This window comes from Labeo rohita, chromosome 16, assembly GCF_022985175.1.
Source record: "Labeo rohita strain BAU-BD-2019 chromosome 16, IGBB_LRoh.1.0, whole genome shotgun sequence".
Classification (NCBI taxonomy): domain Eukaryota; kingdom Metazoa; phylum Chordata; class Actinopteri; order Cypriniformes; family Cyprinidae; genus Labeo; species Labeo rohita.
The window spans coordinates 18,779,513-18,797,079 of NC_066884.1; the positions used below are offsets into that span (position 1 = coordinate 18,779,513).

Sequence of the window (17,567 nt, forward strand, 5' to 3'; positions counted from 1 at the left end):
TCCCGCCTTCTACGTGCGGCCGTGTGCGTCCATGAAAGTTGCTGATGATGGAGGAAAAAAAACGTGGATAACAAGGAATCTGTTGTCATTGTGATTAAAGATAAAAGCTTTAATGACACGAAAACGTTATGAAGTGATATGACATCGATATTCAAACTTTTTATCACCCGCAACTGCTTAAATGAATTTTAAAACGCACGATTTGAGACACAATGACCTTTATTGGAAGTTCACACTTTGTGGTTGTTTTATGTTGCAGGTTTATATTAAATTATGCACACTTACAACATAAAAGCTCGGAGGAAAAACAAGTCACATTCGTAAGTTTTGCTGTAATACATCTTTACATAAGAGTCAGTACATATCTCAGTATGACCTTGTACTTTAACACAGAGGTAAAGTCGAAAGTTTACATACACCTTGCGGAATCTGCAAAATGTTAATTATTTGACCAAAATAAGAGGGATTTTAGAAAATGCATGTTATTTTTTTATGTAGTGCTGACCTGAATAAGATGTTTTACATAAAAGACATGTACATATAGTCCACAAGAGAAAATAATAGCTGAATTTATAAAAATGACCCTGTTGCAAAATTTTTCATACACTTGATTCTTAATACTGTGTTTTTACCAAAATGATCCAGAGCTGTTTTTATTTTTTTTAGTCCCTTGTTTGTCCTAAAACCAGTTAAACTGTGCACTGTTCTTCAGAAAAATCCTTTAGGTCCCACAAATTCTTTAGTTTTTTAGCATTTTTATTAGTGTATTTGAACCCTTTCCAGCAATTACTGTATGATTTTGAGATCTGTCTTTTCACACTGAGGACAACTGTGAGACTCATATGCAACGATTACAAAAGGTTTAAACACTTACTGATGCTCCAGAAGGAGAAATGATGCAATAAGCGCTGGGGGGTGAAAACTTTTGAACAGAATGAAGATGTGTGCATTTTTATTATTTTGTCCAAATATCATATTTTTTTTTAATTTAGTACTGCCCTTCAGAAGCTACAGAGGATACTTACATATTTCCCAGAAGACAAAATAAGTTAAATTTACCCGGATCTTTGGCTCAGTGCATTGTGTTTCTGTCTGGAGCATCAGTGAGCGTTTGAAGCTTCTGTAATAGTTGCAAATGAGTCCCTCAACTGTCCTCAGTGTGAAAAGATGGATCTGAAAATAATACAGTCATTGTCGGAAAGGATTCAAATACACAAAATGCTGAAAAAACCAAAGAATTTGTGAGAGCTAAAGGATTTTTCTGAAGAACAGCTGGTAGTTTAACTGTTCAGGACAAACAAGGGACTCATGAACAACTATCGCTAAACTAATATGTTTATGTGAAATATCAGTTCAGGTCAGTACTAAATAAAAAATAACATGCATTTTGTATGATCCCTCTAATTTTGGTCAAATAATTAACATTTTGCAGATTCTGCAAGGTGTATGCAAATTTAACTACAACTGTATGTAAAATAATCTAACAATTATAATTCCCGCACACCTATTTTGCTAAAATTTGATCACAATGGCTCACTCCTATATAGTCACTGCAAGCCCTAGATATAGTTAGATCAAGCCCATTCACCTGTGTGTGTTCTGGAATTAACTATTAGCATTGAAAGAGGAGTTACTGCTAATTAACACCCATGCTATAAATAGACTTTTGTAGGCAAAAGAAAAAAGACCTGTGATCACAGCAGCGTGAATGTGTGATTCACTCACTTTATATCAAGCATCTGTTTCAACGTATCTTTACGTGTTTCTCACTGAATGTAAATGTGTGTGTGTGTGTGTTTCAGGCAGGCAGCTCCAAAGCACCTTCTTCCTCTCCATCCCCTCGGTTTGCGCGAATCTCCATGAGCGTGCGGGCAAATTTGCTCCAGTCGTCTGTATGTGGCACAGCAAACTGCTAAAATAGAAATACAACCAACTTCTGCATTACTAATTTGCACTTTGTTCGATCCGCCTGTGTATTTGACTATGAGTGCTAATAGTTACAATTCATCCGAATGTTAGAGAATGATACATGTGTTTGTGTACTCATAATGGAGGTGTTATTACCTCTCCCACGTCGTAGATCCAAACTTGGCCCTCTGAATCACCCACGGCCACCTCTCTGCCCCCTGACGCCCATCTGACCCGGTTCAGGGCACATCCTCCCTCTACTGTCACACTTGCGGATGGCACCTGGTACACACAAGAAACTTGTTTTGGGAGCGAAAATATAAATGTAATAACACTGTGTGGCAACACGATTTAGCTGTCATCTAATTTAGCATCAAGCACACAGATATCAAGTAAAGGCAATCTGCATCCTTCACCACCTTTGTTTTTTTTCATGACTAAAGATGTCACTAAATTGCATCTCGACACATTTATTCAGTGGTTATGCTCTTATTAATTTTGACTTGACGTGAACATAAATGTAAAAAACCAAGCCTGCATTTATTTGATCCAAAACACAGCAAAAGCAGTTAAAATTGTGAAATATTTTTACTACAATTTACTATTTAAAATAACTGCCTTCTATTTGAATATATTTTAAAATGTAATTTATAAAATAATTTAAAATAAAAAGTTTTTTGAGCACCAAATCAGACTATTAGAATGATTTCTGAAGGATCATGTGACTGGAGTAATGATGCTAAAAATTCAGCTTTGAAATCACAGGAATAAAATACATTTTAAAATATAATCAAACAGAAAGCAGTTATTTTAAATAGTAAAAATATTTAAAAATGTCACTGTTTTTGCTGTACTTTGGATCAAATAAATGCAGGCTTGGTGAGCAGAAGAGACTTCATATAAAAAAAATCTTACTGTTCAAAAACTTTTGACTGGTAGTGTAATAATTATTTAAATTTGTGTGCTAACAATTTTTTTTTAAACATAAGGTTAAAATGAGTCCCCATGGCATGTTTTGTTGATGTTTTATTATTTAATTTGATAATTATTATAATTCATGGAATTATTTTTTAATCATTCCATGACTTAGATGTACATTTCAAACATCTTTTAAATTAAACATTTAATCTGAATTCATAGTTTATTGCTAATATGACTTCCTTTTAATGACAAAATGGCCTGTATGTAATGCATAAAATTGTATAGTGTAATTCAAATGTATCTGACTAAAATTCTGTTATTTAATTTGTAATTATTTAATTAAATTATCAATTGCATTGAGTCAAACTGCATTTACAATACTGTTTCATCAGGAATGCATTAAATTGATCAAAAGTGACAGTAAGACTTTTACACTGTTACAGAAATTAAATTTAAAATAATTCTGTTCATTTTAACTTCTTTACCAACAAAGATGACAAAAAAGTATCATGCTTTAAAGAAAAAAACATTAAGCTATTCTCAACATTGATAAAATAATATATAAAACGTTATTATATGTTAATAATATATAAAACATGTTTATTGAGCAGGAAATTAGCTCATATTAGAATGATTTCTGAAGGATTGTGTAACACTGAAAACTAGAGTAATAGCTTCTAAAAATATAGCTTTGCCATCACAGGAATAAATGATATTTTAAAATATATCAAAATAGAAACCTTTTCATAACAATAATATTTCATAATATTACTGTTTTAACGGTATTTTGATCAAATAAATACAGCCTTCCCAAAACTTCTTAAAAAAACACAAACACTTACTGACCTCAAACCTTTGAACATAGTATGCATTTGATATTTTACACTTGTCACAAGCAGTACCCTTAAAAGAACATATTTGTACCTTTTTTTTTTTACCCCTAATAGTTACATATTAGTAGCTTAGAGTAGTAATACATACTCTTAAGGTACTAATATGTTCCTACTGGGGTAAAAAAGGGCACTGCTCCAGGGACAAGCTGTTGTACCCCAAAAGGTAAAATTCTGGCTCCTTATCTATCTATGTGTATTCTGTCAAAATCCGATGACATGTGGGATAATTTTAATTCAGGGGTTTCCTTCCCCGAATTGGGTTCCTCTTCTCATAATATTAATTAAAGTGAAATTAATTTTCTTCTTATATAATACAGAAGACAGATCACTGAGTTAAGAATGTAATGACTTGCGGTTCCCCTGACCTCGGTGTAGTTGTTAAGATTCCAGAGGTCCAAACGACCATTGCCATCCACTGTAGCAAAAAGTGCTGGATGCACTGGAGACCACATAATATCATATACATAGTCTGCATTGTCTTCAAAGGAATACAGCGGCTTGTTATGCTGTCAAAAATAGATGGAATAGTTATATTCACATAATGATCAAAATACATAACAAGCAACACATAAGTTCCAAAACAACACTTACTTTGGTTGACCACAGTTTGACCGTCCAGTCAAATGAGGAAGTGGTAAAGAGGTGGGAGAAGTCAACCGGACCCACAGCGTTATGGCAGCTGATTCCAGTCACAGGACCCTGATGCCCATCAAACATTTCACCAATACCAGCCTTACTGCATGAGGCAAGTTCAGGGTAAGAGTAAAGTAGTTTTTTATAAAGTGTTGCACAAATATGAAAATTACATTGCAAGAACCACCAACCTTCCATGGCGGGATGCTGTGTAAACCGTGCCCTCCTCACTTCCTACCACATAGTTATTCACATCACTTGCGGGGAAGGCCATACAAGTGACGGCCACTGGTTTTGACTTGTTGTAGATCAGCTCCATACTCTCCTGTGAGTAACAACAGACATATAATGTATGGTTTAATATCAGTCAAATCTCAAATGACAATAATTCAATCTGTCTAAATGTGTTATCTGGACACCTGAGGCTGCGAGAGCATATCCAGACTCCAGGAGCACATCTTGCCATCTGTGGATACTGTAATCAAGTTGTTGGCATTTTGTGTTCCGACTACATTCACACAGTACACGGGATGCTGCAAAAAATGTGACAGTTTTGTAATCCTTATTTTTTTGTAGGAGCTGATATGGGTATTGTTAGGGATTGCTTTGCCATAAAATGAAAAAAAGTGTCTTTAAAGGGATAGTCCACCAAAAAATGAAAATTATGTCATAAATTACTCACCCTCATTGTCGTTCCAAACCCCTAAGACCTTTGTTCATCTTCGTAACACAAATTAAGAAATTCTTGAGAAATACGAGAGCTTTCTGCAAGACAACTATCACGTTCAAGGCCCAGAAAGGTAATAAGGACATTGTTAAAACAGTGGTCAAACTGAAAGGATTGGTTCACTTCCAGAGCAAAAATTTACCGATAATGTACTCACTCCCTTGTCATCCAAGATGTTCATGTCTTTCTTTCTTCAGTCTTAAAGAAATTATATTTTTTTGAAAACATTTCAGGATTTCTCTCCATATAGTGGACTTCTAAGGTGCCACCAATTTGAACTTCCAAAATACAGTTTAAATGCAGCTTCAAAGGGCTCTAAATGATCCCAGCCGAGGAAAAGGGGTCTCATCTAGCAAAACGATTGGTTATTTTTATTTTTTTAACCTCAAACGCTTATCTCGTCTAGTTCTGTGTGAACTGTTTTCGTTCCAGTCATGACAGTTAGGGTACATCTAAAAACTCCAATCTCATTTTCACCTCCAACTTCAAAATCGTCCTACATCGCTGCAGAAGTACCACCCAGAGTTTACAAAGTGAACATGCAGATATCAAACACCCTTTACCAAAAAAAAGGTAAAAACAGCGATGTAGGGCGATTTTGAAGCTGGAGGAGAAAATGAGACAGGAGTTTTTAGACGTACCCTAACTGTCATAACCAAAAAAAACAGTTCACACAGAACTAGACAAGATGAGCGTTTGAGGTTAAAAGTATATAAATTGTATTTTTTTAAATAAAATAACTGACTGGGATAAAATAACATTCCTCGACTGGGATCGTTTAGAGCCCTTTCAAGCTGCATTTAAACTGCATTTTGGAAGTCCATTACACAGAGAGAAATCCTGAAATGTTTTCCTCAAAAAACGTAATTTCTTTACGACTGAAGAAAGACAAGTCATGGATTGGATGACAAGGGGGTGAGTACATTTTCTGTAAATTTTTGGTCTTAAAGTGAACTAATCCTTCAAATTTTATGAAGCTACAAGAATAGTAGACTGACACAGAAAAGAAGAAATTGTTGAATAAAGTCGTTATTTTATTTTACGGTTTTTTTTGTGCAATATTCTTATATCTTCATAATATTACAGTTGAACCACCGATGTCACATGGACTAATTTAAAGGGGTCCTATTATGCTCTTTTACAAAGTCTTGATTTTGTTTTGGTGGTGTACTAGAACATGCTTTCATGCTTGGTGGTTCGAAAAACGCATTATTTTTTAACATAATTTACATTATTACAATACATTTCTCCCAGCCTGGCACATAAGGCTTGATTAGTTCCGGGTTTAATGAAGGCCAGCCTTCCGAAAAACGCAATGTGTTGTGATTGGTTAGCTGTCCCACTGCATTGTGATTGGCGAACAGCTTAGACGGTGTTTCAGTACTGCCACGCCCCTTGTCAAAGAAGCAAGTTCCATGTACAACTGTTAGTGCAAGCTAGATTAAAGTGATTCTTACATTTTAAATATGGATATTTTTCTTACAAAAACATATCGATTCGCTACAGGAGGCCTTTATTAACCCCCCGAAGCCGTGTGAGGAAGTTTTTATTATGGATGGATGCATATTATTGGACTTGTTTTGGACTGATGAGGAGAAACACCCGTCTTTGCCTTGCACTTGCATTATTAAATGAAGCTATCTGCACTGTATGATGAATAAATCTCTTACCACACACTGCACACGTCTGTGGCGCGTTAAAGCTCTGAAGCGGCCACTCCAGTCAATGCTTGTGTTTATACCCATCACGCTGTGTCTCACTGAAGCGGTTCTCATTGCATGCGGAAAACAAACACTGTAGTCCAAAGGAACCGTTCGTTGTAGTTCTTGAAAAGGGTTTTTTAAAAACAAAATATCTCCTTTTGAAGTGGACTTTGAGACTTGTAACTTTGTTGATCTTTTTTATGCCCAAAGATACACACCACACACTGACTACAGTTCAAAAAGTGAAAAAGCATAACAGGAACCCTTTAACAATGTCCTTACTACCTTTCTGGGCTTTGAACATGGTAGTTGCATTTCTGTCTAGGGTCAGAAAGCTCTCGGATTTCATAAAAATGATCTTCATTTGTGTTCTGAAAATAAACAAAGGTCTTACAGGTTTGAAACGACATGAGGGTGAGAAATTAATGACAGAATTTTCATTTTTGGGTGAACTATCCTTTTAATTCTGCAATTTGCAATAACTAAAGTCTCAGGAAAAACTTGAGGTTGAGTGCGACTCTTCAGTTTCTGGGTCACCTCAATGACCTGGCAACGCTGGTGTTTTCAGCTCAGATTTTTAACCATTAAGCCACCAACACACTGCATTGTATTTTTAAACATTTTATCTGTAACTGATTGTCTTACAGTGTGTGCAGTTGCAGACAAGGGCGTTCGTTGCACTGGGGTCCTCCTGTGACTTCGATTGTCCCACAGTGCTATCTGTCCTGAGTAAGTCCCTCCGATCACAAGGTTGGGATGAAACTGAGCAAAGCCAACTGACATCACTGAGGACTATAAAGGAAAACCATAAAATGCATTATTGGTCGAATGTAGCAGTTATTACTTAACGCCAGTTATAGACCTCATTTGCTACAGTTAGTATTTTGGTAAAGATGACATCAGCTCATCCTCCGTTAAGGTTGAAATGCACAAGGGGAGCATACAGACAAGGAGCTGAACAATGAGAGTTCATTCAGAAGTGACATCAACGCAAACACAGGATGACGTGCATTAGTGACGCAGACAATATTCAAAAGCTGAGCTCTATTGTGTATTTTTATAATAGAAATTCCATTTAGATTCAAGCTTTTTCATTTAAAGTGGATTACTCACTGTTTAATATGTAACGAAAAATATACAGTATATTGAAATGTAGCTAAAAGGATCAACATTCAGGCTTTCAGACTAGTTATTTAATTGTGAGCAATGAGAATTCAAACCTGACAGTGGAAAATGTACTCAGGGGTCATCTTCTTAAACTTCATGTTCCAGACCAGCACAACTCCATCTGGCTCATGAGGCGCATCCTCATTAGTGTTGTACGAGGCCACTAGCAATTCAGGATACTGCAAAAAGAACATGTGACTGAATACAATTTGCTGTATGTCAATATTATTATGCATATCATGAATGTAGTCTGCTACTTATCTGTTATTACAAATTGTTGGATTACACATATTAGACATTATTCTGACTAATTTTTGATTACTTTTAGACTACTTTTGATCTAACACATTTACACACATAGATCTGAATGGGATTGCTATGCACCATATTGATATAACAAAGAGAGAAAGGAAATATATTCCATTCGTTGCTATAATCATGAAGTGCATTAAATATTACATCAAGGTTTCCCAAACTGGGGTTTGTGAAAGAACTGCAGGGGTTTTGTGAGTTGGTGAAAAGCTAGTAATTATTATGATATCATAAAAATATAGAATTAAAATGAATAAATAATTCCACAAAATTGATTTTGTAAATGTGAATAAGCGGCAGAGAAAGAAAAATTTAAAGGAGAAAAAAAACAATAAGCGTAAATAATTAACTGCCTTTGTGTTAATAATATGTAATCATGTAAATATAACTGTAATCTGATTATAACCATTTTAAAATGTAATAGAATTAGAATTTTTTTATTTTTGGAGTCTGATTACCTAATCCTAGAGCCCTATGAAATCAGTTTTATGTTTTCCCATATTCTGTTTTACTTTTTTTTTCCAAATTCTGTTTTTTTTTTGTTTGTTTGTTTTTTTTCTGTTTTAATTTTCTACAATCTATTTTAATGAATACATTATTATTATTATTAAACGTTTAACAAAACCTTATGAAATAGGTTTCATTTGTTTCTCAAATTCAGTTTTATTTTTACCAAATTCTGTCTTCCACTCATTTTATGGATTCCATTTTCATAAAATTTTAATGAACAAAATCTCTAATTAATTTATTATTATTTTATTTCTTTTTTCCAGAAATACTGTGTTGCGTAATTACATTTTTTCTGGTAAATAAATTCTAGTAAATAATTTTTTGGGTAAATATTCCTTATATATATAATGTAAAATAATGTTTTAATAATAGTTTTATTAGTAGTAGTACTATCATTACATTGAGTAATATATTTGTGTCACATTTTCTTCAAGTTAAACTGAACTTTTATTTTGACGGGTTGCTGTAAAGACCTTCAGTTTCTGTTTGCATGTCATATGACAGTTTTTCTCAAAAGAAATAGTAACATGCTCATGAAGTGACTCTCAGAGCAGTTCGGCAGAGGCTGAAAACACTGCGAGTGTCACACGGGCTTCAGTACGTGTGTAGTAAATGAAACTGTGTGTCTGCGCTATTCATTCACACACAGAACATGATTCATATTTAATTACTATTTTTGCATCTTAATATTTATACACACTAGTCCATATTGCATTTTGATTTAAGTGTACTGACCTACTTTTGATTTGGCAAATTCCATTTTTATGACTGAGGGCCCTACATAGTCCAGATTACATGTAATCAGTTACTAACCAGCACTGCTTATATTAATGCAATTTTTCTAATAAAGTACCTGTGGCGACCAATCCAGGGAAGTGACAACTCGATGTTTGGACCAATGCTCATCGTAGAAATGACGATTAAAACACAAGTTTGATCCGGCTTGCATGTCCCTGAGAACAAAACAAACCTTTGCATTCTGGTACAATCATCCAAAGCAATTTACAGTAAGTTTCCCAGGAGTCACTTGAGGCTGAGAGCAACTCTTCAGTTTCTGGGTCACCTCATTAAACTTGATTTCAAACCATTAAACCATCATCATCCTACATTAGGTTAAACAAACTGTCTAGTACAGAATAACTTTTTTTGTCATCATGTGGGAATCTGTGAATGTTTGACTGTTACATAAGCCTCTGCTGACCCTTCTTTGTCTTCCATATCTCGCCCACTGTAGTCAAAGAAAATGTCCGTATCCTCGGCCAACACTCGCTCCATTACACGGATACTTCGGTCGAAGAAAAACAGGAAATCCTCTGAATGAACAATCTGCTCTTTTTCCTCGTTGGTCAGTTCTCTAGGATAAACTAGAGGAGATAGACATGTTCATACAGCTCTGTGTGATGTTACACTTCTTTTAAATGTATTAATTAAAATAAAACTGTGATTCTTCTTGCCTTCTTCGGTCTCCTGAGAGCTCTCCTCCTCCAGCTGCTGTGGCACCGGCTCAGATTTGGTCACTGACAGTTCCTCATCCTCCTCCTCTGTGGAAAATAGTCATTTTTGGAAACATTTTAAGCAGTGATGCATTTGTTTTGTGAGCTAAGCCATCATATTCAGTTTTATATGCACAGATATCCATCTCAATTATTAAATAGAAATAAAAACAGCTCTTTACCTTCAGGCTGATCAGATGCAACAGGAGTCTGTGTCTCTTTACAGTATGTCACCAGTTCTTTTGGCATGAAATCAATCTGAACAATTTTTGATGCACCAAGCCTTTGCATCCTGCACCTAAGAAAGCAAACCCAAAGTATTCTAATGCATTGTTTTCATGACTGTTTGACTGACTGATAAAAGTCAGTGGGGACCAGAAACTGTTTGGTTACCGTAATTTTTCAAAATATCTTCTTTTATGTTCAGCACAAGAAAGAAATTCATACAGGTTTTGGAACAACTTGAGGGTAAGTAATTGGCAGAATTGTCATTTTTGGTTTTATCCTGTATCATCTTTAATAATGTGAATGCAATTTGAGGTGGCCGTCTCACCCATGAACAGAATCTGCGAGAAGCTGAAGAGCTGAGGGGTCGGTGTCCCACTGTAACGTCCTAGAGAGGTCAGAAGAATAGATCACTTAATGGTTAGGAGGAATGAGACTAAGAGTATGCATGATTAGGTCCTGCAGCTTCATCAGCAGTGCATAACCTTCTTTCATGCATGATTACATGAGATAACACGCTGTCTCTTAGATGAAATCACATATAGACTGTGGCACCATACTCTAAATCAGCTACAACAGAACGACATCCACTGATGGGTGATGCATCAACGAATGCCAGGACCTAACAATGATGAAATCAACAGTTCTCCTTACCGATATCTGATGTCCCCAACAAAAGATGTAGGGAAAAGGAAAGACATTAGACTTAGTTTTAAAGGATTATAGAAATCAAAAAAGGAAATAAAATAGTTTCAAACTTGCATAGATCATGGCAGTTTTGATTTAAGAACTAATGGATAAAGAGAAATTATTTCCCTAAAAGAAATATCCTTCAAACAATTTTCTCATTAAATACTGAATTGCCTTAAATAATGCTTAATAGTATGGAAGCACGTTTCTGCCACCGAATCAAAATTTAAAAAAAAGGTTATTCTGACATTTTTCTCAGAACTGCGTGAAGTTATAAAGTCAGACTTGTGAGATATAAACCTGCAATTCTGACTTTTTTTTGCAATACAAATCTGTATCTCGCAATTCTGACTTTTTTCTCACAACTGAGTTTATATCTCATAATTCTGACTTTTTTCGCAATTGCGAGTTTAAATCTCACAATTCTATTTTTTTTCTCGCAACTGAGTTTGTCTTGTAATTCGGACTTTTTTCTTGCAAATGCAAGTTTGTATCTCATAATTCAGACTTTTTTTCTCGCAAATGCGAGTTTGTATCTCGCAATTCTTTCTGAGATGTAAACTCGCAATTGCGAGTTACAAAGTCCAATTTTGAAGGGGGAAAAGACTGATAAAAGAAAAAAGATTTTTTTTTCAGTGAGTTTATATCTACAATTCAAGACTTAATAACTCGCAATTGCATGTTATGAAATGTGAACTGCAAGATATAAACTATATTCTGTGAAAAAAGTCACAATTTATATCTCACAATTCTGACTTTATTTCTCAGAATTGCGTGTTTATATCACACAGTTCTGAGAAAAAAAGTCAGAATTGCAAGATGTAAACTCGCAACTGTGAGATAAAAAGTCGCAATTACCTGTTTTTATTTTTTATTCAGTGGTGGAAATGGGCTTATAATAAATAATATTGTCTGACGCGTTGATAAAAATATATGAGCAAATTTTAAACTGCTATCAGTCTCAAAGCTCACATCCTTTAAAACAGGAATTTTTGATACCGAAGCCCCCCAAATATGATGATCGTATTGTGAGGGACCCCCATCTAAACATATGAAGCAGCTAAATATACTATATAAAAAGCAATTTATACTGTGTGGTGAAAAAAAACATGACATGCAAAATTAAACAACTGGCTTTTAAATTGTTACAATATCATTTTAATTAAATTTTTATAAAATATAATACAAATAAAGCAATTTTATTTAAATTAATTAAAATATGAATTAGAAAAAATATTGTGTGCTTTTTTGTAATCATTATTAGAATATTGCTAGATGTATAAATCTGGAGAGAAATTCACAATGAATATTCTTTCACATTTTTTCCAGTAAACTTTGGCATTCCTAAAAATACATATTTTTTTGTTCTTCTTAAATTTGCCACAGACCTCCTAGGATGTTTGTAGAATCCAGTTTGAAAACTGCATTAAAACACTCCTCCCATATACATTTATATTTCAGGAAATGTAAAAATATTTCAACATGGATTAAAGATTATATATATATAGTCTGGTGTACAAACAACAATCACACATGCAGATTTCATACCTTCCCACTGTCCCTCCATCTATGGACTCCTGACTTCCCGTTTCACTGGGTGGGCTCACTGATTGCGAAGAGGGAGACATAGGGGTTGGGACTAAATAATGAAAATAACAGGTATCCCATGTTAAAAGCTGCAGTGGCTGCACTGATGGCCAGCAGTGGCAGACACAGGCAAATCAAAATGAACAGAATGGATTGAAATGGTCAAATCAAAGAGAAAAAAATCCAAAAGGAAAAACAACAGGAGAGATTGTCAAGCGAATTTCACTTCTCTCTATAATGTTAGAAATTTGAAATGGCTATTGAATCATCTCATCTTGTCTAATTATATGTTTACAATTTTACATTAAATACACCTTATAAATCGAGTGTGAGTCGTCTGCTTCAAGTACAGCCACAGTGTTCATTACAGGAGTTCAATAAACTTTTTTAGTAATTGTATTGGGGATGAATCCATGCCCTAACTTATACATAAATCTGAAATGGCCTAAAATCTGATCGGATTTACATCTAGCAAAAAATTGAGAGAGGTCACGAGACATTCCCGCAAAGAGGATCCAAAAAAAATGTAAGACTCAAATACAGGCCGAAGCAGCATGCCCTTTATATATAAAACAGCAAAAATCAGTCTAACCTGAACCATAGTCTTGTGAAAAAGAAGTGTATAATTATAATAAATTTGCACTTGTAGTGTACTTCAAATAGAAGTATATTTTAAAAACCTGCACTTACAGATAATATAATATTAATTAAAAAAATGCCACTGAAATGTACTTAAAGTGAATACACTTTCATGACTTTGTAACACACTTAAAAGGTGTAATTAGTATGCTTCAAAGTACATACAGTTGAAGTCAAAAGTTTACATACACTTGATTCTTAATACTGTGTTGTTACCTGAATGATCCACAGCTGTGTTTTTTTGTTTAGTTATAGTTGTTCATGAGCCCCTTGTTTGTCCTCAACAGTTAAACTGCCCGCTGTTCTTCAGAAAAATCCTTCAGGTCCCACAAATTCTTTGGTTTTTCAGCATTTTTGTGTATTTGAACCCTTTCCAACAATGACCGTATGATTTTGAGATCCATCTTTTCACACTGAAGACAACTCTGGGACTAGGGGATGAAAACTTTTGAATTTGAAGTTCAGGGTAAATTTAACATATTTTGTTATTTGGGAAACATGTGAGTATCTTCTGTAGCTTCTGAAGACAGTACTAAATGAAAAGAATATAATATTTAGGCATAATAAGAAAAATGTACACATTCTCATTCTGTTCAAAAGTTTTTACCCCCGGCTCTTAATGCATCATTTTTCTTTCTGGAGCATCAGTGAGTGTTTGAAGCTTCTGTAATAGTTGCATATGAGTCCCTCAGTTGTCCTCAGTGTAAAAAGATGGATCTCAAAGTCATACAGTCATTGTTGGAAAGGGTTCAAATACACAAAAATGCTGAAAAACATTTTGCAGATTCTTCAAGGTGTATGTAAACTTTTGACTTCAACTGTACATTTTGATGTGTTGACTAACATACTAAAGCACATGTAAAGTACTTGATTATAATTTTATGAAATATTTTATTTTATATATATATATATATATATATATATATATGCATTTTTTTTTACTTAAGTGTGTTATTTAATATATTTCAAGTGAATATATTTTAAATGTACTAAATTGCAAGCTCATCGCTGCAAATACTTGACATACAAGTTTCACAAGAAATGATTGCATGAAGTAGATTCTAGATTGCTAAAAAAGCTTGTCAGCACATTCAGCAGTACACTTTAAACATATTTTAAAGACACAAAAAGTAATTATGAAATTTCACATTGAAAATGTCCTATTTAAGGGGTTCAAAAAAACACCCAGCTTACGTAAAGTTCAGCTAATTGCATTCGCTATAATTTTAAACTATAATGTATATTTAATTACAGTTAACATGCAATTCAGTGTCCAAAAACATTACATTGTTTGCAAAACTCCAATATATTCTGTAAGTACTTTATTTCTTTAGTAAGTGAAACTATTCTTCTTTTTCACAAGGTTAGAGGGAAGCCCTGATATAGCACTAAAGACTTTTTTTCTTTTGCATTATAAAAACTTCTGATGATTCCTTTTAACATTTCTTTGAAGCAGGTGGCATGCACATTCATAAAAATGTATCTCACACACATTATGTACATGCACAGACACCTGTATGTCCTGTGTTACATACCTAATGGTGGTTCTGGTGAAATCCCAATGCTCTGTAGAAGAGCCTCTGTCTCTCTTCTCTTTCTGTCCAGGTCCGAGTCTTCGGACACATTTTCAGCCCTCTGAAGCATCTCAGACTGCATCACAGGTCAATCATTGCGTCACAGAACAAATATTTGCAGGTGATAAAACTATTAATGGCTATTACATCAAACAAAAACACCACCTACCTCTTTCTTCTTTCTCTCTTCCTCCTTTCTTTTCTTCTCCTCTCGAATCTGGGCTAAGCGCTGCTTTTTGCGCTCAAGCTCAGCTTTCAGGTCACTTCTATCAGCCATCTTCAATCTATGTATAGTATGAACAGTTTTAGGTTTAATTTTAGTACCCGTGCATGAGTGTTGTCGTGCTTTAACATACATTAACTACGCCACACATTAGAGGCCATCCAAGCAAATGTCATTTTGTAAAGGTCTGTTCTGTGTCTGCATAATATGTATTATGTATGGCTGAAGTTATACATCCAGCTTCATTTTGACATTTACTGAGAAGATCAGCCTGTGGAGAGGCCCATTAGTCTAATGGACACAGAAACAGTCCAAGCCGAAATATGGTGTCTGAATGAACACTAAATACTAAATCAATTTTGAAGAACACTATTTGCAACAGTACATCTACAATATACTGATAAGCAAGCATACAAACTAAAATACATTATATAATTTAAACCTGTTTTAAGTATGTTTGGTGAACCTCCTGCACGTAGACATAAAAAGGGGATGTGGAAAATTACATTATTATACACTACAATCTATCCTTATATTCTGCAATGAGAAATTAAATGATAATGTTCCATAAGGGATAAAAAAGAAAACACATAGGCAGATAAACTAAAAACACAATCCTGCTCATTCACAAAAGGCTGTCGTTTCAATGAATGAACGCATCAATTCAGCCCGCGAAAAAAAAACCTGTTATAAGCTATATTATATAACGTAATAATTTAACTATACCGTCTTCTTTATTTCGACCCAAACTGGACAAAGCCTGATGCGCTCTATCGCGTAAATGCTGAAATAAGAGGCTTTAAATCTACACGTGAGCATCGACAGCTAAATGAAAACACAAAGCATCACCAGTTCACTTCAGTCTCATCAGCACCAAAAGCCGGAAGTGCTCGATGCCGATACGTCATCAACGCCTCCCAGCAACAACGGGCAGTGTTTCGTCGTCATAAAGATGAGTGAGGAGCCTAAATAGAAAACATTCGTATGTTTATGATAATAACTACATACATTTCGTTTATGATGGTCAATACGACAAGTTGCAGTCTAGCTAGGCGACACGCTAGTTTTTGATACACACCCAAAAAAGATTTCAAGTAAAATAGCGGGTTTTTTTTTTCTTTTTTTGACGAAAACAATAGTTTTATTTAGCAAGGATGCATTAAATTTATCAAACGTGATTTTTTATTTTTATTTTTGACGAAAATAATACTTTAGCAAGGGCGCATTAAATGTATCAAAAGTGAAGCATTTTTGAAGAAAAACAATATTGTTAATTAGCAAGAAAGCATTAAATTTATCAAAAGAGAAAAGAAAATACTGTTAATTAGCAGGGATGCGTTACATTTATCAAAATAAGTTTTTTTGTTGTTGTTTTAAGAAAATAATACTGTTAATTAGCAAGGATGCATTCAATTGATCTAACTATCTATCTATCTATCTATATATATATATATATATATATATATATATATATATATATATATATATATATATTAATAAAATAATACTTTAGCAAGGATGCATTAAATGTATCAAAAGAGAGTTTAAAAAAAAAGAAAATACTGTTAATTAGCAAGAATACATTACATTTATCAAAAAATGGCTTTGTTTTTAAATAAAATAATACTTTAGCAAGGGTGCATTAAATGTGTGTGTATATATATATAGATAAATTAAATCAAAAGTCAGTTTTTTTAAAGGAAAAAAGAAAACACTGTTAATTACCAAGAATACATTAAATTTATCAAAAATGGGTTTGTTTTTAAATAAAATACTTTAGCAAGGATGCATTAAATGTATCAAAAGTGAGGCTTTTTAAAAGAAAATAATACTGTTAATTAGCAAGGATGCATTAAATTTATATATCTATATATCTATATATATATATATATATATATATATTTAATAAAATAATACTTTAGCAAGGATGCATTAAATGTATCAAAAGTCAGTTTAAAAAAAAAAAAGAAAGAAAACACTGTTAATTACCAAGAATACATTAAATTTATCAAAAATGGGTTTGTTTTTAAATAAAATAATACTTTAGCAAGGGTGCATTAAATGTGTGTATATATATATATAGATAAATTAAATCAAAAGTCAGTTTTTTTTTAAAAGAAAAAAGAAAACACTGTTAATTACCAAGAATACATTAAATTTATCAAAAATGGGTTTGTTTTTAAATAAAATAATACTTTAGCAAGGATGCATTAAATGTTTCAAAAATTAGTTGTTTTTTTAAATAAAATGTGACCCTGGACCACAAAGGGTCAGTCAGGGTCAATTTTTCAAAAGCTTTCCATTGATGCATAGTTTATTAGGATAGGACAATATTTGGCAGAGATACAACTGTTTCAGTATA

At 33.7% G+C, this 17,567-nt stretch overlaps 1 protein-coding gene across 3 annotated transcripts; it reads right to left on the reverse strand.

Moving 5' to 3' along the window:
• Positions 1–85: 85 nt before the first annotated feature.
• dync1i1 (dynein, cytoplasmic 1, intermediate chain 1) lies at positions 86–16,098 on the reverse strand. Of its 3 annotated transcripts, none has more exons than XM_051131027.1 (17): positions 15,932–16,098; positions 15,152–15,266; positions 14,944–15,058; positions 12,731–12,872; positions 10,821–10,880; positions 10,450–10,565; positions 10,229–10,315; positions 9,976–10,138; positions 9,628–9,727; positions 8,006–8,131; positions 7,431–7,577; positions 4,775–4,888; positions 4,547–4,680; positions 4,314–4,458; positions 4,088–4,228; positions 2,065–2,190; positions 86–1,912 (listed from the first exon to the last, which is right to left on the reverse strand). In XM_051131027.1, the coding sequence occupies exons 2-17, from the start codon at positions 15,257–15,259 to the stop codon at positions 1,799–1,801; spliced, it is 1,938 nt and encodes a 645-aa protein (XP_050986984.1). In that variant the 5' UTR covers positions 15,260–15,266; positions 15,932–16,098; the 3' UTR covers positions 86–1,798. The 3 variants fall into 3 exon arrangements, with proteins under 3 accessions (XP_050986984.1, XP_050986986.1, XP_050986985.1); XM_051131029.1 differs by having other exon boundaries at positions 87–1,912; positions 12,731–12,788; XM_051131028.1 differs by having other exon boundaries at positions 87–1,912; positions 12,731–12,821.
• Between the last annotated feature and the right edge of the window lie 1,469 nt (positions 16,099–17,567).

What these genes read in the sequence shown, in the direction of transcription:
- dync1i1 (XM_051131027.1), bottom strand. Translation starts at nt 15,259, where the DNA reads ATGGCTGATAGAAGTGACCTGAAAGCTGAGCTTGAGCGCAAAAAGCAG. An exon ending in GATGGAGGGACAGTGGGAAG is followed by an intron (nt 10,881 to 12,730) that starts GTATGAAATCTG and finishes TGACCTCTCTAG; the next exon opens with GACGTTACAGTGGGACACCG. An exon ending in ACAGCATCCCGCCATGGAAG is followed by an intron (nt 4,459 to 4,546) that starts GTTGGTGGTTCT and finishes TGCCTCATGCAG; the next exon opens with TAAGGCTGGTATTGGTGAAA.